The following is a 22819-nucleotide window of genomic DNA, read 5'->3' as shown; positions in this document are numbered from 1 at the left end:
AACTGAGACCATGCCCTCCTACATAAAAAAATGGGTCTACTCACAAGGTGAGGTCAAGCTGCAATGATCTATTCTGTCCTTAAAATGTATACAATTGATCTATGTATTCCTGGTTCATCCTTAATTCCTCCTTGCCTTTCTTAACTCCTGCCCAACGTTTTTCCTAATCACTCCAGACTTCTGCATTTACACTCCAGTCTCTCTGCCAGTCTTTCTCCTTCACTCATTCAGCTCTGCAGCGTTGTACAGTTATTGTGATCTCTTCCCCAGAACAGCACTGTAATATCCAATTCCCATGTGATGCCCTGATGACTAACAGAACCAGGGACATGTGTGCAGTTTCTATAGTTTGGTTTGAAACTTTTCGCTTTCAGATTTCAAAGTCAGCAAGTTGCCACTAATCCAGGTGCTCCTGGCAGCTAAAAAGCCAGTGAGGGTCTCCTATATTTTATCTCAGTTGGATTTTAGTGAAATAAATTGGAGTCCACACAGGAAGGGAGAGGAATGCAGATATGACATTTGCAAAATATAACCCCTTACTTCAGTCAGCCATGATTTGAAATGCTATTGTCAAATGAGGTGTCTGTTTCTATGTTTATTCTCACTTGGAGAGAATTTTGGATGTGCACTTATGGTTTCTTTTGCTGATGATACTGCATGGTCCTCCTGGGAGCTGAAAATCCAGATGGATTTTTATACTTCTTATATTCCACGCTGGTAATTAGTTTGTCCATTTTGTTAGTGCACCACGACTGACAGCCAATTTCAGCTCACCCTTCTGGAGGTACAGTGCAAGACTAGAGGTTGAAAATGCCATCAAGAATGGCAGCAAGTCCAACAACAAAACCAAAACAGGGATCAGTCACACCTCTACTTTGAAGTGTGTTTTATGTTTAGAGAATCCCTTTCTCTCTACAGACTTGCCCTTCTTCTTTTCTGCCTACCCACAGCGTACCTTGATTCTTCCAGTTTCAATTGTCACCTCAACACAGCTCATTCTCAGATCTGTTTCTGGGTCACTGATCTCTCAACCAATCACCACTCTCACCGTCCAAGTTTTCTCTGCTGTCCTGACAGAAGCTCCATTGCCAAAAAATATTCACTGCTTAAACTGAGTTAATCCCTTTCCACTTTTTTCCTTCTTGGGTTGGCTGAAACCCTACTGCCTTTCTCAGTTTCCTTCTTCTAATGTCTGTGCTGTTCTTGCTTCCTCTTCTTCAGTGCAATCTATTGTCATCTTCTCCATTTGTTCTTCTTCAATACTAAGAGAAACACTGTCCCCTCCACTTTAACGTCTGTCATTGTCCTTTTCTATTTCTCATACAGCTAACCCCTCCTTGAAACTGATACTGACTTCCTTTATTTAGGCACTAAACCAGGCCTAAGCTGTCCAGCCTTGGATTGCAAATATGGAGGAAGCTTTTGTTCCACAGGTGACAAATACTTTCTTGACTAAATTTTGAACACCTTTGTTTTAGTAACTTATTCCTGGGATGCTATGAACACATCCAATGGTCTGGTGGGGGACAGAACTGACACTAACAAATTAACAACACAAAAAGCCGAGGTTTGACAAGAGGATACCAACAGATGTAAAGTTCCAGAGCCAGGGAGGATTTTTTGTTTCTTTCTTGTTGCTCTTGGATAAGGCATCTCCACATGTGTATCTGCACGTACGATCTGAAGCTAGCCAAGGGCTCAGAGCTACAGGCCTAGTAAGCCCAGCCGAGTCAGGGTGTCAAGTCAAGGCACATCTCTCAGATGCACTGCTTTTGCTGCCAAAAAGTTTAAGGGTCAGGCAGCCTGATTAACCCAGATGCTCAGGAGTTAAAAAACTGAGTGTGCCACAGTACAGCTTTAGCAAAAAAGCAAAAGGAGTTCCAGTAACAGTTACATGCTTTCTCTCTTGCTGTCTGTTCTCTTTTCAGTGGGCACTCTGTATGTGTGATGCGCTCTGCTCAATTAAGACACTTCACACATGCCTATGAATAAGCACACATGGGCAAGATATGATACAAACCAGCATCATAGTATTTTACACGGCTTGCTCTGTGGCCATCATTCTACTTTTGGCACATTTGTCACACCTGGCCAGCCTGTCCTACAACAGCTGGCTACTGCTGTATCCAGTTGCAGTCAGTACTCCACCCTGTCCTGGGATGGATTTCCCGAACCCTGGAGAAATACATCACCTCTACCCTATTTCTGTGCTCCTTACAGTAGAGCAGAACGTTTGCTCTTCTGCTGCTGGCACCACACAAATCAAATGTGCAAAAGAAGAACAAAGTAGAAAGATTTTGTGCTGTGGTGTTGGGACTTGAAGGGAATACTTGCTTCAAGGGGCTTCCTGCATAGAGATGTTGGGAATGACATTTACAGAGAAGTTCAGTACAAGAAATTATGCCATGTTGATCAACATCCCCATCAGTTTGTCATGTTCCAGTCTATTGATGGTAAAGTCTGTGATCTTCTCAGACTTACTTTTCCCCTGATAACATCCTGAGCTATATGTGTTTCTTTGCCCTACCTGGCATTTCCTCTCTTTATATACAGTGGTCTAACATGGACATCTGAAATTTTCTTACATCTTTTCTTTGACTAATATCTGATCACAGGCTGTTCAAGGCCTCGCTCTACTCACCGGCTGTCATAGTTAGAGCAGGTTTCTTAAGAGTTACTATGGGAATGATAGCGCAGAAATTTGTATTTATTTATGACTTCAGAGAATCTTTCTGCTTTTAGCAATGACTGTCTACCACCTGTTCATTCTGGGTTCTGACAGTTAAGCTAATACATTTTCCTACTTTGCGCGCTGTCATCTGTAATGTGAAGATTCAACACTTCAAATGCTGCTTCCAAGGACATCTGCTTCTCTCTACATCTTATGAATACTCTATCTGTGATCTCTGTCACAAAATGTTGCTCTCGGCTATCAGTAGGTCTCTTCGTGTTTCACAGACCTGTCGAGAGTAGTGGCAACGTGAACAGTGGAAAGGACCCAGCCTGACTGAAAGAAAGATGAGTTTGTGTTAGCTATTCAAAACCTATGTTTCTGCCTGTGATATAAGCATATTTAATCAAAACTATGGTGCTCCATGAGACCATTTTATGGGACTAAACTTCAGCATAGAGCTACATATGAAACTATTTCTCCTAGGTTTTCTTTCCCCACACTCTAATAAGGGCTCCACATTTCCATTGTTGGCTTAAGCAATCCATTATAAAGTCAACCTACCACACCTTTTACAAGTTGAGAAAACAAGAGACATCAGGAACCAAAAAGACAAGACTGAATTGCCTGGCTGCTCCTTTTTTGTCTGGCTGCATTTTTTCCTTTATGTTTCTACTCTTTCCTTTATGTTTTAAGCAGGGAAATGGCCAAGCTACTTGACAGGTTTTTAAATAGTAATATTCATCTTTAGTGTCTCATTCAGTTTGTAGTTGAGTTTTCTACTCCTTATTCTTTTCTTTCTCTTCCAGAAGCCATGTGTGCTGGCTGGGAGAGAATTGATAATGCATGCAGGGAAGAGATTGGTCAAAGAGACAAAGTTGATTTTAGTTTGTCTTCACAGTCCAGTCTCTGGAGAAATTCTACAAACAAGTTAAAGATCATCTTTTTAAAGATGATAAAAAAAAAAAGCCAGGCAGTGCAAGAGCAGACAGAGAAATAAGGTCTGGCTTACCAAAAATTATGAAAAAAAAAAAAGAGAGAGAAGCAAGAGCTTTAACAACAGAATGGGATTAGTTTCGGTGAGTCTTGTGGAAACAATATACACCACTGAGATTTTCTTTGAGGAAAGAGGTCAGGAAAACAGCCAAAGAGTATTACGGGGTGAGAGTGGGCAGCAAATCAAAAATGACCTGACAGAGAAATGAAGCAGCCAAAAAGACAAAATTAGATTAGATGTTATGGAAAGGCATAATTGCCATGTCATAACCTAAGGATACAGTAGTCCCACACTGGAAGGTACAATTCTGGGTGCCACAATGCAAGCACTCTAACACACTGAAGAAAATATAATAAATTCAAGACAATTAAGGATTTGGCAGGTGGAACCACTATCTGAGGTTAATAAAACCTCAACAAGTCTAAGCAACATTAGGAAACTCCAAGAAGTAGAAGGATATTCAAAAGATGGAAAGAATTTGCAAGGGAAAGTGTTCAGGGTGGTTCAGAAAGGCGGAACAAGGTATAACAGGATGAAACAAAGGAAAAATTCAGATTGCACAACAGGAGAAACTTTCAGTTAATAAGGTTGTCTGGATTGTTAAATAGTCTTCTATAGTACATAGCGGGGTTTCTGCCACTGGAGTTTTTTGAAGGCAGACTACCCACAGTGCCCAAGAATACTTTGTACAGAATAACCAGGGACTACAAAGAACAGGTTGGAGCATGCAAGACATCTTTTTCTTCTCTAATCTATATTCTTTTGACATAGAGGATGTCTTCTCTCCATTCACTCTCCTATGTCAGTGTACCTCTGATCCTTCCCTGACAACAATGAATGGATTAAATTAGACTGAAACTTAGCAGTTTTTAAACAATCAGCTCTCAGTATGCTGGAAATATATCTGGGCACTGCTGTTTTCCATGTAAGTGAAAAAATGTTACTGCAAGATCCCATGAATTGCAAGAATGGGTTTGGAGCCTCGTGCTGGAGACTGAAAGGCAACTTGGAAAGTATTTCTGGAGTGGCTTCTTGCAGCCTTCAATACTTGGATTAGTTTTCTGAAATTCTGAAGGAATCTTTTGCTTTTTTTCCCCCTTCTGTGCATTTTTGGTGCTGAACTTTTTCCGGTTTTCCCACACTCCTGCCTGTCACAGAGCTGAAACCACAAAAATGCAGCAAAGTAAAGTCTGTCCAAGGAGCTGCAATTCCATCTCACAAGGATAAACATTTCCTCTGCCAAGAAGTGAGCACAGCACACCGGCATCTTCAAATACACATCCTTGCTGCCCGGCAGAGAAACCCACTGACACAGCCTGTCACCTGTACTAACATGAGCTACCCAACATAAAAGAAATCAGATAGCAAACCCACCAGCATATACCTGCCAGACCTTGATGCTCACATCTGCATGTGCTGAGCAGACAAAGCCTACCAATGTCTTGTTTTCTTTTTGAATAGTTTTGAGGGATTAGTTCAGTGTGCTATCTCTTAAGATAGCAAGAGGAAATACACAGGCTTCCCCAATGCAGTTCTGTCCAAGCTCCTTGAATATGCCTTGCAGTTCCAGATCTGATCCACATACACTGACAGTGCTGTAGCATCTTCATGAAGTGTCTTTCTTTCATCAGTAAACTCTTACTGATGCTTCTCTCTTTAAACAGGAAGGGAACACAGATCAGGAAACCTCATAGGAAACTGCTCTGAAAGTTTTACAACTCTTGTAGCTGTGGAGTAAGTATAAGGGAGGAAGTTATGAATGCAATTTTTTTCCTTTCAGTATTCAGGGATGAAACAAGGCTCAGGATATATGAGAAAAAAACCTGACGAAGAATTTAGTCTGAAGCAGTCTCTCATTTTAGAGGAGATAGACAGCTGAGGAAGCTACCAGGAAAAGTAAAGGATAAGAAGAAAACCCAGAAGTCTTGCTAACATTCTCTCATAATGCATAAAAGAGAAGACACACCAAGAAATGGAAAGGAAAGAAACTTACAATCAAAAAGCAACTTTTCACGGTGAATTTTGCTTGTTTGTTTTTAAAGATAACACATGCCAATTCCATCTAGAATGGCAAGCACTATATAACTAAAAGCTTAGTACAAGTTAAAAAAAGGATTTCCACAGATAATACGGAAAGCTATTGTTACATTAGGCACAATATAAACACTTTAAATGAAATAAACATAGTGCACACCTATTTCAGTACACATAGCTCAGGTTATTCTAAGATTTATCTTGGACAGCATAGCCACAAAGATCTGTCAGATTCACATATAGACAGGTTCTCCTCTGGTATTTCTTCTGGGGAAAACCAGTGCCAACTCCCTGTTGTGGATGGGAAGAGAGAAAACTTACTTGAAAATCCTCCGGGCTGCAGCCTTTCTGACCACTGCCTGCCTGTGGTTTGCTGGAGGCTTTGGAACCAACTGAGAAGGCGTACTCTGGGATGGCATCACTTTGTGCAAACTGGCTGCCTTCTTGTTACTAGAAGTGGCACTTGATGTCTTGCGGGCATCAGAGCCAGCTGGCATAGATATATGGCTGGTACCGGATTGTGAGTAGTTGGCAAAGACAGCCTAGTAAAAAAAGGAAGAAAAAAGAAGAAAACAAAAACATCATAGTAATTGGCGATTACCTCTCTGAATATTGCTGAGAGCTGATGTAGGTGGGTGACTTTTTCGTGAGGGGCAATGTATGCGTGGTGAAGGCTACCCCAGGACTCCGAGGACAGTCCCAAGCATAAAAAGAAGAGTTAAGTGGTCAAGGCAGTGAAGTAGTTTTTAGAGCTGAGTTGTATACCCTTGGAAGCTGGGACTACCTTCTAGGAAGGCAGACAAACCACAGAATGACACTGTTCTGGATTAAAAAACAAGAGGTCCCATCCTCAATCTAATCTTGCAGTGGGCTCTCATTCACATAAAAGTAAAGCTTTTATTGCTTTGACTCATTTTCTGCATTTATCTTGCTAAACTACTCTTTGTATGGGAGGTGGGATTGAAACACAATACTAAGAAAGAAAAAGGTTATAAAGAAGATGTCACAATGCCAGTTCTTCAGCCTAACCCTATAGGTGCTTGGAATAACAGAAAGGCTCTAAGGGTACCTTGCCTGCAAAATGGACTTTAGGTCTGCAGCTGACAAAAAGGAAATCCCCAATAATACCAAGGAACAGAAAATATCTCTATTCCTGTAACAGGTGGGAGAGTATGTACACTGGAGATTTGTGACAGGCAACAAAAGAATCTGAGTGTTATAAGACACTGGAGAACTAAGCAGCAGACTGGCAAAGCAGGGAGTGAGGAATGGTTCCCTATGGGAGCTCTACAAATGGCTCGACTCTTTTCAGAAAGGAACAGCCTGCTGGGACTGCTGCCTTGGCTTTCCTCGAAGTCAGTTATATTCCGAGGGCAAAGAGGCAACACCATAACCATGTAGTTTGGCAGCTAGAGGTCAGTGATAGGAGATGAGGGGAACAGCTGAGTCACCTCAGCGTGACCCCAGGAGCAGTGCCCTTCACTGCATTTGTCCTCAGTTTCTTCTCTGGTGAAAAACACACAAAGCCACAGCAAGTGGGCTCCAGGCTCCAGAGAAAACCACAGTCTGAGGGCTGGCTCAATCTCAGTACGCAGACAGGAAAAGCCCCTCTCCCCCGCAATTCTCTGGCAAGTGGCAGGGCAGTGGTGTGTGGGAAGGCATTTTGGACAGACAGAGCTCTAGAGAGAAAAGGAAGTGCAGGAGCCAAAACAGGCCTGTTTCCTAACCAGAGCTCACTGACAAAGACGCCCTTGAGCTCTCAGCCTTTCTTAACTTCTCCCTCCCCTGAAGTTCTACCTTGATCACAGCTCTCAGATTTTGACTAAGTAGCTGGTACAAATGCAGAAGTCTGGAAAACAGCAATCACAGCCCACCTCCCCCCAGCAAATAAACTTACATGGAACTTGGTTCGGTATCTTGCAACTTAGAGTCTGACACATTATGGGGTTGATGGAGACCCTCAAGTTGCTGCACCCCCTTCTTTTTCAGGGGTAACATTTCATTGTGCTCTGTTACCATGCATATTTCCTGTAAGCTTTTCTTGTTGTTACTAAAATCACTAAGATCCTAGAGTCCACAAAGCATACAGTCTTAACCCCTTCCCTATGTTAACATGCATTGACAAGGAGGTCCATGAATCTGAAGAAACAGTAAGTATGGATGTTCTAACAAAGCCTGATCAGCAAAAGCTGGGCTGAGAACTGCCTAAAGAAAGGTCATGAATATTTTTCTTGGGGGTAACAGACTTCCAAAAAGGCCTTTTGTCTCCAAGCTGTGCTGAGATTCTGGCTGCCTTCCAGGCAAAGATGGGGAGACTAGAAGCTGACACAGACCATGGGTTCTGGATTCAGCTACAAAGCATACTGCCCTGTTGTGAACTCCATGGGGACAGGACAGGAAACCAGGAGAAGCTACTGTGCAAATAAAGAGGGCAGCTGCGGGGAGCAGAGCCTGACCACACAAAGGAAGGGTTGGGAAGATATTTCAGTTCATCCAAAAAGTAGAAGACAGACCTCATCACTCAGGATTCTGAAGGCTCATGGTCTAGGGAGAGCAGAAGCCTAGACAAACCCTGACAAGCGAAAACTTTGAACCATGCTTCCCAGGCTGAGAGATTTAACTTGATGCTGAGGAGACATTTGCTTCCCTGACAAGTTCTTCAGGTGACAAATCTGAAAAATACTTAGAACACTATGAAACTTTTTATCTAAAACTGTGTAAAGCACTGGCGGTCTATTTCTCTTGCATAATCCTCTGGGGAGGCAGGACAGCATTAAACCTGCCTTGCACAGGAAGCATGTTAGCATTGACAGAGAAAGTGATTTTCCCTAAGCCACAGACTGAAACAATACGAAAAGTTGAGAGCTCAGAGAAGATTCTGACTCCCAATCCCATATTTGCCCCACTAGATCACACCTCTCCTTGCTTCCACACCTACGTGTGAACACCATACACGAAGCGTTATCTGTACAAATCCAGTAGTTTTTAACTAGAAAAATCTCACTATGTGCAGCATGTCAGTAAGGACAATGCACATCTATGACTATTAGCCAGTAGCAGCTGAGCTCGGGCTGCTCATGATTAAAAGAAGGGAGGCACTGTAGTAATTTGAAGAAAAGCAAATATATTAATGATCTTCAAAAACAGAAAGAATGTTCCTGGCACTTACCATCCCTGTATCTAACACCCACCCCTAGCACAGTAACGGAACAAATGTTGCAAGCAAAAACACGTTCGTTCTGTGACCAGAGGAGGTAATGAAGCTCATTTCCTGTGAATCTGTCTTGCAGCTGACTCTTACAGTATCTCATATAAGGCATGCCCCAAATTATGCCTCCCTTCATGGATTAAGGGCATGCTTGTGCTGATTTTCTGCTGTCTAATTAGGAGTGGCCTCATGCTGCAGCTTTTGTCTTAATGGGAAGAGCAGCTGAATCCTGTTTCCAGATATACAGCTCTTTATTTTCATGAAATTTCTATGAAACGCAGCTTTCAGATTTCTGTCCCGTAGTTATTGTTTAAATTGGATCAGCAAGTCTGAAAACAATGAAAGACTCAGAAGTGTATGAAAACTGACACACAGATGCACACACATGTGCAGCAAGTTCCAAACTACTAGCACTGGAAAGTGAGATGTTTACAAGCAGTAAACAATGATGAGGTTTTACATTTAAAAAAGGAGGGGAGGGAAAGCAAACACCCCAAAATAAACCCCACCGCTTTTAGAAAAGCAACTGATGACATTGCAAAAAAGAGAATTAAAAGGCTAGGAAGACCTTTGGGGTCATATGAAGAGTTTAGTGGAGATTCTTTTGGAACACACATTAATGCATTCAGTCAAATCAGTTTGGATGCAGCGTTAAATTGCAGTAAGAGAAGCATCATGGGGCCACCAAGACATATAAAGAGGACAAGCAAATTCAAGGTATGCAGACTGTCCTGAAGCATGTCTTCTTTGGCAAATTCTTCACATTGAGACTAAAATATACTAAAGTAAGTTGACTTGGTGCCTTCTCATTTGTCTCTCTTTTTGTACTAGGAGCTCTCTGGAGCAAGGATTGGGCCATATATCATTGTATTGGAAAGACACTTAATACATCTGAGCGTTACCATAATCCTAATAATAGTGGCAGGATCAGAAACATGGGGACAAAACTTCAGCTGGTATAAATCAGCACAGGCTACTGCTTTCAGAACAGTTGTTCTCCTTTACTTAGACCAAGACTTTGACTCATCAGTATCACAAGACTCAAATAGGAAAAATGGCAGTTAGCACATTTAGTGGGAAAACAATCTGAGGAAGAAAGCTGAAAAACAAAAACTAACAAGAGACTGAAGTGGAAGAGAGACTGCAAACCTGAAACCAGTCCAGTATATAATAGTTTAGAGAACAGTTTAGCAATGCTCAAGGCTGCATTCAAAGTGGCTCTGTGTCCTCAAGCAAGAATAATGTAGTTCTAGGAATACTACGGCTATTATTCTGAATACTCAACATTCTCAGTCAGATCTAAATAAACTGTAGGGAATTCAAAAGGGAATCACATACTTGAAAAAATAATAATTTTGCTGAACTTCATAAACATACCATTTCAGAGAACATACCATTTTTAAATGATTGAGAGGAGAATTATTTAAGATTAACTTAGCCCATTTTTTATAGCATAAAACCTACTGAAACTTCTGAAAGGAAATGTGATGTGTTATTTAATATGGGCTTCTTATATATAAGCCGTATTGATGGGGATCATTCTGCTATACAACTGAACTTTTCTTGTTTTAATCTAGTTTTTTTTCTTCATGTGAAATGTTTGGCATAAAATTCTAAACCCAGTAGATGCTAGGCTAAGCAGGCAGAACAAAGCCACACATAGAAGGAGGAACCTCCCTAACAGCTAATGGCATCTTTCCAGCACAGGAAGCAATTAGAGAATAAACAATGATGGTATATTAACTGCCTTGCCAACTGCAGCAGTGATACTAACATCTAGGTCATAACATGTCACTTGAAGTCTCCTTTAAACATTAAAATAGTGCTATAAGCCTGTTTTTCTTTTCTTTGGGTTTGATTCTGCAATTCTTGTTCCTTGATTTTGTTGATACCATATTTAAGCTTCTTGTCTCCACTTCAAACTCTGCACCTTTCTATATTTTTCTCTTTTCTTAGGTTCTGTAATGTTTCTGTTCCTGGGCCCTATCACTACAACCATTTGTTTGTTAGATTCTCATCAGTTATTTTGGTGTTTTTCTTTCTGTCCAGGGAACAAAGCACCTATTCTGGCATCAAAGGTCTATTTCTACAATACCACTAACTAACTTCCACATACCGTGAGTGAACATTGTTGGTTATTATTCCTCTTCCTACACAGTATTTTGCTACTCTGCAAATTGTTAAATGCCTGGAGGAGAAATCATCATTTTTATGTGTCTGGAAAGTGCTCAACCAAGAATGGGTGCTGCCACAAAGTACACAGCAAGCTTTCGTGTTAAGATACATCCACTGCATGGCAGTTAGGGGTTTTCCTATTACACAAATATTTGACTAGGGATTTCCATGCTTTCCAGCGCATCCATCTCATCTCCAACACATCAAACTTTTTAATGCACAGGCAGAAGTATTTGCTTGCATTATTAATCATGGTGCTTCCCTTACTTGTTCACATGCTATCCACATACAAATGACTCGTCCATTTGTCACACAGAGAAGGAAAGACTGACGCCTAATCATGTTGTATGGTCATGCCATACTCAGGGTGTGCCTGGGGACATATTAGTAAATGCACTTCGGCTCCTGACACGTGACTAGCCTGCCTTCCAACTGTAACAAGAATTTGAACATCAGATGAAACAGGTTTGGAGATACCTGGCATGCATTCCCCCAAAGTGGAGAGATCATTATGCTCTTTCAAGTGATAGGTTTCCATTTTGGGGGATATATTTCTTCTGCTAGGAGGAGGCTGAGGAACTTGCTGTAGCAGGCAAGACGATGAAGGATGGAACAGTCCTCAATATATGGGAAGGAACAGAAGGGAAAGAGCAGGCAATGGGAGATAGGTGACTTAAGTGACACTGACTAGGAAATGTGATAAATCCATGCAGACCAGGACAAACTACATCAATTGTGGAGAAAAAGAGAGGGCAAACGATGACCAGCAGGAAAAGGCAGGATGGAAGTCAAAGCAGCATGATTGGGTAGGAGATGCAGGGCAGGGAACGTGTAACCAGCAGAAAAGAGAAAGCAGCCCTTGGAAATGCCAAGTCAAAAGGCTGAAGTCTGAGAAAATAACTTGCAAAAGAAGAGGAAACTAGAGAAGGAGCATGGGATGGCAGATGAAGATCAGTGTAGTACAGTGACTGGGAGGGGCATCAGAGTGCAACTGTGACTGGAAGGGGAGGTCTGGCTGGCTCCATACCATGTCTAGTGGGAAAGGAAGTATCCAAGAGACAATGATTTTATTAAGATGTGGTTTTCACTACAGAAAGTCTGAAAGCCTCCATGTTCAGCAAATACCTTTCTTCATTAATGGCAACTTCGTACAGCCTGAGCCCTCTGGCATGGTAATGGCCTCAATACTGCAGCTCCAAACTGCTTGGCTCAGAAGAAGGGAGGGAGGGAGGGAGAGAAAGGAGGGGGATGTTGTGGGAGTGAGAGGAGGTTTAACAAAGAATCACTTTAACAGAAACTCCTGAGTAATGGCTCTGCCCTTGGCCAAGAATAACATCAGCTCAATGTCAGCAATTAGAAGAGGGCTCAGCCAGGCCCCATGACCAGCTCCAGCCTCCTCACAAGCACAAGCCAGCTTATAGCCCTTTCCTGAGCAGCCTCAGCTGCCCACCCAGAGCCCCTTGGATGGAGATGAAAGGAAGACCTCCTGCTCAGAGGGGGAGCAAGAAGACTGTAGGTGAGGGAATTTGTGGATAGAAAGTGTACGGCTAAGTAAGGCCCTTGAAAGGAGGAATGCAAGGAGCAAAGGCAGAAGTGTCTCTCCTTCAAGATACCCCCAGGAAAGGATGAGAGCAATTTGCCTATAAACTGTCCTCAAGGACCCTGACTAGTGACTCATCTGCTTCAGAGAAGGAAGACTGGGTATTTAGACCTCTGCATGCTGGCTCTGCTCATGGTTTTGTTGGAGTCCAGTCCTGCCAGACTGCCCAAATAGCTCCTCCCTAATGGAGACCAATCTCTTTTGAGTGAAGATTTGTTCACTGTAAGCCTTCAGTCCCTTCAGCAGGGAAGCCCTCTGGACATCACTCACACACCTCTCTCTCCCCATAATAACAAAGAAAGGTAACAATGGCATCAATGAACTTATTGTAACCTTTGAAGATTCCCCAGGCAGGATGAAAATGCTGTTCCAGACACAGTGGCCCACTCTTGACATCTAGGTGCCATCCAGGACATCAATAATACAAACCCTTTTTCACATTTGCTCTAGTTCTTAGACACTAAGCCCATTTTTTCTCCTTGCAATTGTAACAAAGGAGTTATGTTTCCATCAAACAGTTCCATGCAAAACAGTGAGAGGAGATCTTAAATGCAGCAAAATCAAAATGTGCAGGAGACCTGGAGAAGATATTCATGATGGCAGAGAAAAATTACATCTGGCATCAGGGTCAGTGGCCATGTCTCAGGTGCACTGAAGGCTCTTAAAAGATGTTAATACATTTCTTCAAAAGAATAAATAATTTTTGAGTGCCCTTAAAATACTGATCTTTCGATAACTGCATCAAACGAGAAGCCTTGATGGAGTCTGTTTACCACAGAAGACAATTGCCGACACAACATCAAGACCCTACACTTAGAAACATTGAAATACAACAGTGACCCAGCTCAAAGCACTGCCCAAGAAGAACACAAGCCAAAGCAGGAACGGATCATCAGTGATGAAATTTAAGCGACAAAAACCTGCGGAGCAGAGACTGTAGATAGTTCTAAGGCTGTCTGAAGCACTGTGAGGTGATGCCCTGAACTGGTGCACAAAAGCAAGCAGCAACATGCCAGTAACCAAATGGAGAAGGATGCCAATGCAGCAGAAGCCATTGGCAACTATAGCCTCCAAATGCTATCAAAATCAATGCAGATAATATTAGGTTTTTTGCAACCCACTTGAAGAGCTACTTCCTTCATCAAAGCTGTGCCATATGTACTGGCTCTGGGTTGGTTCTGCACATCTAACACTCAGTCAGCACTGCTACATCCCAGGCAGGATTTTTTCTTAGTTACCTGATGCTGGGCTTGCCTTTGCTCCAACAGCTGTTGTGACTGAAGTTTCTGCTGCTGAAGTTGCTGCACAGCAAAATGGAGCTGATAGTTGGGGTGTGCCAGCGGACTCTGTGTCACCTTGTTGTAGACACTACTCTCCACCTCTCCTTCCCAGTCAAGACGATGATTTTCTGGAGCCCTGAGAAAAGAACAACCATCATGCTTTCACCACTCTGTGTATAAGGACTCCTGCTTACAAGGCACTGCCGCTTCCAAAATACCCCTTAATACTTCAGCAGCTATGAATTTATATTAAGTGGATCCAGCAAGCACAACACCTGCTAGAGCTGCCATGTGCCGAGTGCTGTATTGCTAAGGAGTTTCTTGAATTCCAGGCTGGGACTATATTACTAGCCATAACAATATGTTTAAGGAGAACAAAAGAAAAGAGAAGAAAACCTCAAAAGTGGGGCTTGTCCATCACTGATTAGCACTGAAGAGAGGCAGAGTTGCAGAAGGAAAAGAGCTAAGGATTCCCCCTAATGAGATAACAAAATCTCTACAAATCCAAATAAAGAGAGAACGGACTAGAAGACAGACATGCAGTACAATATCCACAAAGAGGATAAAGAACTGATAGAGTTAGGTTGCAACTAGGACATATTGAATCCACAGTTGCAATCCAGAATACCTGAGGGGAATGAGGATAGGCTCATTTCTTTCATCAGAGTAATACAAGCCTATCCCAGAGGAGAAAAGGCCTCCTGCAAAAAGGCAGGAGCTCTTACAACCTAGGCTTATATAGTGGGAGCTCAGCTGTGGCCTGCAACATGATAAGTACAAACAGGAGCTCACTGGTTTGCTTTGAAGTCTGTAAGCCTCAGCGAGAAGGCAGCAGCAATACACTTATACAAAAGCCTGAGAGACTTTGCAGAGAGCAGATGGCAGACTGACAGGACCACAAGGCATCCTACAGAGGCTACCATGGCCCAGCAACCCACATACCCTGTGCTCACAATACAGGATGCCGTGTGACCCACTGAATCCTGACACTGGCTAATAAAACCTTCAGTCCTCAATGCCTGAGCTTCCCAAGGTTCTGCTGATTTGTCATGTTTCTCTAGGGCACCCTTTCCAAATATTTCCTTTGGATTCCTGTGGCAGAGTTTTCTTATTTCCTACACATCATAAGTAATGGGGATGTAAAAGATAGTAAGTGTCTTTTACATATCATGCCACGATTCAGAGTGTAGGTCATGGTTTTGGCAAAAATTAACTGCAATCTCCTTGCATCAGGATCCTATCAAAACTTACAACCTAGATTTTTTAATATGTCTCAGCTTCCCCTGAATGCGTTGCACATTCCCCCACAAGCTTCATCATCACAGTCAACCCTTAAAATACTCAGAAGGATGTTTCAAATGAGACCAGAAGCAACTGTGAGCCCTATGTACTCTCCCTCAAAAATAATATAATGCATTTGTTTCAAAGCAAGTAGAGATCAAGGACCCTGAACAATGAAGGGTCACTCTCCATACTGTGCTCCTCAGCAACAGAAGAGTAAGACAACACGGTGCACACACTACTACTGTTGCTCTTATGGGCCACTGGCTGTATGTAGCCTTCCCTAGATTTCTCTGTGCAAGGGATCTCACCTTCCTCAGTCCATTGCTTCCATTGTACCCCAGTGCAACACCACATAAGTGACCCTCACTCCCTGCTTCCTTTTGCTACAATATTCTCAGCCAATCTCTTCTTTTCCTTTCACCAGTGCTTGGAAAAGCAACAACTGTAAAGTTGCTGACAGTACTCACGCCTTGAAACCCGAGTTGTATACATCTGAATCTGGCTTTGTGGTTAACCTTGGGTGAGCTGCTGCCCTCTTCAGAACCTGCCTTCCCTCTTCTGCCCCAGTAACAGGGTCATGATCCTCTGTGACTGTGGTTTTCCCTGCAGTGGCTCAGCTGTGAATCCAAGGATGCATGTGTGCTGCTGCCCTCCCAGCACTCTCCCCTACCAGGCACAGGATACTACAACATGCATTACTGAGAAAGGAGGACACAACAAGGCACAAGGAATCTTTGAAGCAGTACCCAGATGCCTCCTCTCCTATCCCACCATCTCATCACATGGTAGGTGGCAGGTTGCAGTCATGTGGGCTCAACTTCCATCCCAAGGGTAGTATCTGCTCGTTCCACTGCACAGACACAGCCTCCACCATCCATTCTGACACCAGAGCTCATTGGGTTTTTCCGTTGTGTAAAGCATCTGGAGTCCCTGATACCCCCCCTGTAAAGTCAGGTCATGCTGACAGCTGAAAAGCACAAAGGACAGTACTTGGGACTGGAAGGCACCTTTCGGGAGATAGCTGAGGGCTATGACAGATCAGCCCTTGAAAGAACAATCAACTGCACCAGATACAAAGTTGAAGAGCATTCAGGAGCTCCAAAGTCATGCTAGCATTCAGTAAACAGACTGATTAACTCATCAGTACTGCTGAAAGATTATGATCTTCAATGCCTCTGTTCTGAACTCAACATTTGTCCATTTGGCTAGAGTAACTTTTTCACACCAGCAATTTCTCAGATAAGAAAATTTACTAAGTTCATGCAAAATGTTCCTAAATAAAGTAAGCCAACATAGGATAAAGGGGTTACCACCCATTGATTTAATAACTAGTTTAAACACACAAAACTAGAGCTAGAATGGACAGTTTCCACAAAGGAAGGAGATTACCACCAGTGTCTCACAAGAATCTGTACTATGGTTTGTGCTGTTCAAAATATTTATAAGTGATCTAGGGAAAAAAGAGTGAAATAAAAAAAACTTTGCTGCTGAAAAACTGAAAGTCACTGAGAGGTGTGAAAAAATATCACAACTGAATGATCAGACATTAAATTGATCAATGACATTTAATTTAATAGCTACAAAATCATGTACCCAGGAAAATACAATCCTAGTTCTATGAAGTGATGGCCTTTGAACTAGTTATTTCTATTCAGAAAGGAAACTTTGTAACTATAGCTGTGATAGATTTTTTTTAATAAAATCATTACTAAAAATTTCTTTTAAAAGCAAACTCAGTGTTACGAATTATTAGGAATAACACATAATTAAACTGTGGATGCCTTCTTACTACAGGAAGGTAAGAATGCCAAAAATTTACAGAGGTTCAAAAAAAATAAGACAAACTCCAGAAGCAAGAGCCACTAACACTATTTATACACAAAGATACCATCTTCTGGTCAGAAAATCACTGATTACCAAGTCCCAGAGAGTATTCGGCAAGAATCACTATTCCATAACATTATCTAATTCTCTTCCACGAGATCTTCCATGGTCTACTAAGCAGGACATTGAACCAGATAGTCCATCAGGTCTACAAAATGCAAGCAGCACTGTTTACGCATCAGGAGCCTGAAACTAAATTTGTCTTATGTCTCACTCAGAAGTTAAAGAATCCAGTCAAGCACTTAAAGTATTCATTCCAGTTACACGAATGCTTAGGAAACTAGAGATTGAGCAATTTTTTCTAAAATGTAAAAGTCAAGATGAAGTGGAGAACATAAAAACGATGTAAGTGAAAACTCCACTGAAGTTGGAACCCCTGCTAGTCAAACTGTCTTTGTGCCACAGAGGTGATGTATAATGACTGCAATCTGTAGTACTGTGAGGGCCACGAAATGAAAGGTAAAACTTCAGTATCATTTCCTTGATCATAATTTCATTTGTTTTGAGATATCTGGCAAAGGACTGCCTATTGTGGAAACACAGATACTGAAGACTGATGGTCCACTTTTTAAAAATGCATTGGAACTGCTGCCTTGCTCTAACCTTTGTCCACTTCAATGAACTCTCAAATGCTTTCATGTAGTTTCTAAACAGTTTTAGTCCACTTTCTTTGTTTTAATCAATACACGATCTATAGCCCAAAATAAAATTCTATAGAATATAATATTGTCCAGATAAGTTTGGTTTAAGCTACCCAGGAAAACACTGCTGAAACTATGTAATTAAATCTTTAAGACCTAAATTTAAAAAAAAACCCCAAAACCGAAAAACAAATGACAAAAATCTTTGGCTAATGTTTTCTTGCAGCATTGTGTCTTGTACACACCACCATGCAGTTCCAATACCTTCCCTCCATGCGAAGCAGCACAGCAGCACCTCTTTTTTTCTAGATACTATTCTGAAAACACTGTTGCTTGCCTGAGTACATTTTCCTCTCATAGCCTGCAGAATCCTTCTGCATTGAATGTGCTTTTGTTAGCTTCCATAGATTTTCTTCTTCATAGATGGAAATTAACATGAATTCATTATAAGTTCAACCTTTTATAATGTAAGCATTAAATATTTGACAACAGAAAGCCTGTGTATTTGCAAGTCTTATGATCACTTCCACAGACAGATGTTTCATCTGCAGTTTTGGAACGTCCCCATTTAATATGTTATCATACTGCTGATAATATATCTAAGGCAAAGCTCATCCTGGTACAGGATGACAAGGCTTAGGATCTGAGACTCAATATGCTGCTGCCAGAGATGTGCTCCAGCTCTCGGTCTATTTGCCATGCTCACAGGAACGCACCATGATGCAGCTCCTGTTCCCAGTCTCTACCTGTCAGATGATTTATCGAAGCATGACAGCACCTTTGCACCCTTCCTGAAATTAGCTCTTCCACTTAAGGAACTCTAATGTTAAGCACAGTAATGAAGGCTGGAAAACAACTATAGAGTTCACATGGCAGAGAAACTACATAAATACCCCAAACTGAAAGAAAAGCTTTTTCACTACCCACACAAGTTTAGGCAAAGCCAAAAATAACCAGAATGCCCCCCAACAAACCCAGTGGAAATGAGGATTGCAGAGTTGGTACTCACAGACCTGCTCGTTTCCTATTCAGGATTATCACTCGAACACTAACAATTGACTGAATATTCATTTGCTCCCAGATACAGATGATAGACAGAGGCAGAGATGCACACATAGGCAAATGGGAAATAGAAATTCCTGCATGTAACAGCAGAAGAGATTTGGTTTCATTCTGTCAGTTAGGCTGGTTGTGAGCAATCTTCTCACAGCTTGCTCAGGATTATTTGAGTTGCTTAGTTTAGAGACCTGGCCAGGACTCAGGCCTTCACGACATACAGGAAATCTCAGCCTTGGCATTAGGGCACATCCTGTGTAAGCAAGATTCTGTCCTTCCAGCAGTTCTTAGGGCTACTCAGGATTTTTTGCAAGAACCCCATTGTGCTCCTTTCTTTCAACTGCATTTTTCATAAAGCCTAGGCCAGAATTTCCTTTTCTGCTTCACTGACAGCGTAAGACCTCTCTGCTGCAGCTTTTTGCATCACAAAAGGTACAGGTTTGTTTCTGAGACCAATTTCGACAGATGTCCATTTTGTTATGATCGCAACACAGCCTGAAAGTCCTAGAACACGGTGCACTAATCTCCAGGTTTTATGGTTCCAAATTCCCTTTCTGCTCTAGTTCTCTTCTCCAATTCATTAGATCTCTTCTGATGTAAGCAATCCGTATGCAATCAACTACATACACCTGTACTAGGAACTAATGCTAGTGTACTAAAATACTAAATACTAATAAAATACTAATAGATTTGTTCATTGACTACAGAAAAATAAGTCTCAATCAAATGCAGCCTCTGTAAAGAAGGGATGTGATTATCAACTCTTATAAGAAAGGACAGAGCTGGCTTCTGTCCTCACTTCAAAGAGATTACCGAGGACCAAAGCTGTAGACAAGACCAGGAGACAGAACATCAGTCACTGGGAATCTCACAGTTACGAAGAACTCTGACGTACAGCAAGTCTGTACTAAAAGAACTACTACTAATGATAGCCCACACTTCTATTAATGTCCACCAGTCCTAAGAAACTCATTCAAATATCTGACAGAACAGGATCTACTATAACACAACCACTGCTGGGACAATTAATATCAGACACTAAAAAACAACAGCATAGGACACAGCAAAGAAAAATCTTTAGTAAAGTGAAACTACAAGGAAATAATTAGGGGAGAGGAGGGAAAGGCAGGAGTAGGAGGCACTGAGAATATAATTTCTTAATGTATAATTTGGATATGAATTGTGTTTAAAGCTTCCAGTGTTCACAAAAACACTGGAGGATTTTTAAGTATCATAAATATTGCACATAGGGCTTTAATTTTGAGTTCAGCTGAAGCCTTCTTCCAAAGGCATAGCTGGGCACTTGTTTGATACCAACTTGTGTGGCAGACAATACAAATTCCTGAAGGATACCGGTGTTCTCCATACATCACTTACTACCAGACACCTCTGAAACACTTGAAAAATGCCTACATCCCATTGAAAGGCAAAGCACGCTAGGCTTACGTTACTTGTGAAAATGAAACATCAGCATTTTTGAAGAATATTCCTCTGCATTTAGCCCTGCTTAGTTTGTAAGAACCAATAAAAAAATCACAGGAGTCGGTATAGCTGGAAGTATAGCAAACTGAGGAAAGAATTATCCTCCTTTAAACAAAGAAACTAGCTGACAAATTGTATTGCATCTTTTCCTGTAAAGGCTGAAACTAAGGATTAATAAGGGCAATTGCTGGCAATAAAGGAACCCACTGCATTTATAAATCAGCGCTCCCACCTTGTCGTGGAATGCAAGACAACCTTGGGTAGGAATTTCTTTCCCACAGGGCATTCAGGTGGTATAAATCCAGGAAGCTTTCAGTACAAAGCCTTGGTGGGCACCAGCTGCTAGAAAGTAGTTGGCATAATACCTAATGATTCTGCCTAGTGTGGCAGCTCCCAGCATCCTGCTGACATATGTTCAGGCACTCAGAAAAACACAGAACATTTTCTTTGGCACACTACGTGCTTCTTCCATCCCTAACAATAGGCCCTAGATTGGGGCTGGCTATGGAGCAATGATAAACATAGTGGGACAAAGCCCAGGACGCTGGGGGCCTGGCTCGGATGCAGGACTGTCGGGCCTCTCACAGTGCCGCTTGCCTCAAGGCCTTTCTTTGTCTTTTTTCCCTCTTTCGCTCCCCTCAGCTTCAAAAGCAATAAATTAAAAACTGAAAAACAAAGCAACAAGTCTTTGAGAACGGTTCGCTCCTGGCCTCTACTGTTATCAGCAGTGTCTACGAAGAGCAACTTAGGTCCAGTTGAGCCAGCAAGAGCCTGTGTTTTTGTGTGGTCTGTAGCTCTGATTGCTGCAAAATACAAGCCCCTAAACCATGCAGCAGCAGCAGCTACATTACAAGAGTTAACAAAAAAAAAGTAGGTTTCCAAAAAACGAGGGGCAATCAAAGCATTTCTAATAGTCCTAAAAGAGCTCTGCCTAGGACTGCGGGGACCTTCTGTGGCACAGGGAGCTGTCCAGAACTCGCCACCATGCAGGTACTTGGAGCCAGGGAAGGGGAAATGAGCAGCTGGCCCATGTAAAACAAGGATGCCATCAGCTGGCCTGCAATCTGCTTTGGCACAATAAACAAGTGAAACTGCATTTTGGGTTCATATCTCGTTCAAAGTGACAAATACAATCTCCCACGGTGAAGGTGTTGCAGAGATGTAGGAGAGTTTTGGTCCCAGACCATCAATCAAATTTTTCTTCTAAGTCATGAAGCACTGACACAGGTATCTTGTAATAGTTTCAGCCTTAGTTCTTCAGCTCCCCCTTTTGCCAGGAGCTCAAGGTACTTTTACCTATACAAGAGCCTCTAGGCGTCCTTATCTCTGTGTCATGAGACAACAGAAGAGATACAACGTCCAGGTGAAAAGCTTCAGGATCGAGTTGCTTTTAGGCAAAGAACCTGAAAACTTCTGTGGATTTAACTAGAATTCCCAGATCCATTCACAGGTTAACTGTAACAGCTACCAGAGGCACAATTCAAGCATCCCAGGACATTTCAATGTGCATAATTACTAGCAAATGTCAGGAGTTCCCCTCTGCTATTCTCACAATTCTCCCTTTCAACTGAGAGTTGATGCTGCTAAATGAATTTTATTCAAAACCAAAGATGTGAGCAGAAGCATCCAACTCAATGTTTCGGTGGCTGAAAGAGTCCGTGTCTTGCACTCTCAGTTGCACAACTCCACAGGCAGGTACACATTCAGTGCCAAGAATTTTCCATAAGATTCCCAATTAAACTTATTTTTTCTGTTTTATTGCACAACTTTCCTCTTATTTCAGGTCTCAACCTTCACTATTAGAACTATGCCTCCTTTAACCTTAGCCAGCCTTGGCACGCTCAACTCCCATCTTTTTCCTCAACTCAGTCACTTCTGGCCTTTCACTGTGTATTGTTTTTTTTTCTGAACTTCTTGCACTTTATCAGTATTTAGGGCTAGGCAAGTGCTCAAAACCAAGCACATCATTCCAGATGTGCATGCACAATGGCTATACAGGGAAAGTCTATCGCCTTCCTGCTCCCTCACTTTATTCTACAAATACCATCAAACTTCAGGGGCTTCCTTCATTTCTGCTATATGCTGCTGTATAATTTATTTCCTGCTCCCTGGCTTCTGAAAATTATTCCTGCCATTTTCCTGCCATTGAGAATCCTGGGGTTTGGAGCAAAAAGATTTTCTTATAACAAAGGCAACGTAGTGACTACTCAGTTCAGCTGCAGATCAGGAATTAAGAACATTTTAGGTCCAAAGTCTTCATATACAGGCAAGGTCATGAGCATAGCAGGTTAGAAACAAGGTACATCAAAACAGCCCTATGACAATCAAGCAGAGGAAGGGCAGGGGGAGATTACGGAGCTCTGGAAAATCTCTTCAGGCAAGACCTCATCTACCTCAACTTTTCCCAGATTTAGCTGGCATTATCAACATCTTATTTTCAGGAACACTAAACTCACCAGTCTTTGCAGACAAAATGAAATATTTACCCCTTGGTAGAGCCAATTTTT

At 41.9% G+C, this 22819-nt stretch overlaps 1 protein-coding gene across 5 annotated transcripts in view; it reads right to left on the bottom strand.

Annotated features, from left to right (window-relative positions):
* TTLL5 (tubulin tyrosine ligase like 5) overlaps positions 1-22819 on the bottom strand; it is a 135827-nt gene that overhangs the window by 17178 nt on the left and 95830 nt on the right. For 3 of the 5 annotated variants that reach the window (XM_069858578.1, XM_069858580.1, XM_069858579.1), the window contains exons 31-32: positions 13924-14101; positions 6024-6244 (exon numbers count right to left, since the gene is read on the bottom strand). In XM_069858578.1, the coding sequence (XP_069714679.1) occupies positions 6024-6244; positions 13924-14101 (399 nt within the window). Of the gene's footprint in view, positions 1-6023; positions 6245-13923; positions 14102-22819 lie in introns of those variants that run through there. The other 2 variants (XR_011337553.1, XM_069858581.1) reach the window with 2 other exon arrangements.

The sequence above is a fragment of the Phaenicophaeus curvirostris genome, chromosome 5, assembly GCF_032191515.1.
Source record: "Phaenicophaeus curvirostris isolate KB17595 chromosome 5, BPBGC_Pcur_1.0, whole genome shotgun sequence".
NCBI lineage: Eukaryota > Metazoa > Chordata > Aves > Cuculiformes > Cuculidae > Phaenicophaeus > Phaenicophaeus curvirostris.
This window is presented reverse-complemented; position numbering and strand designations above follow the sequence as displayed.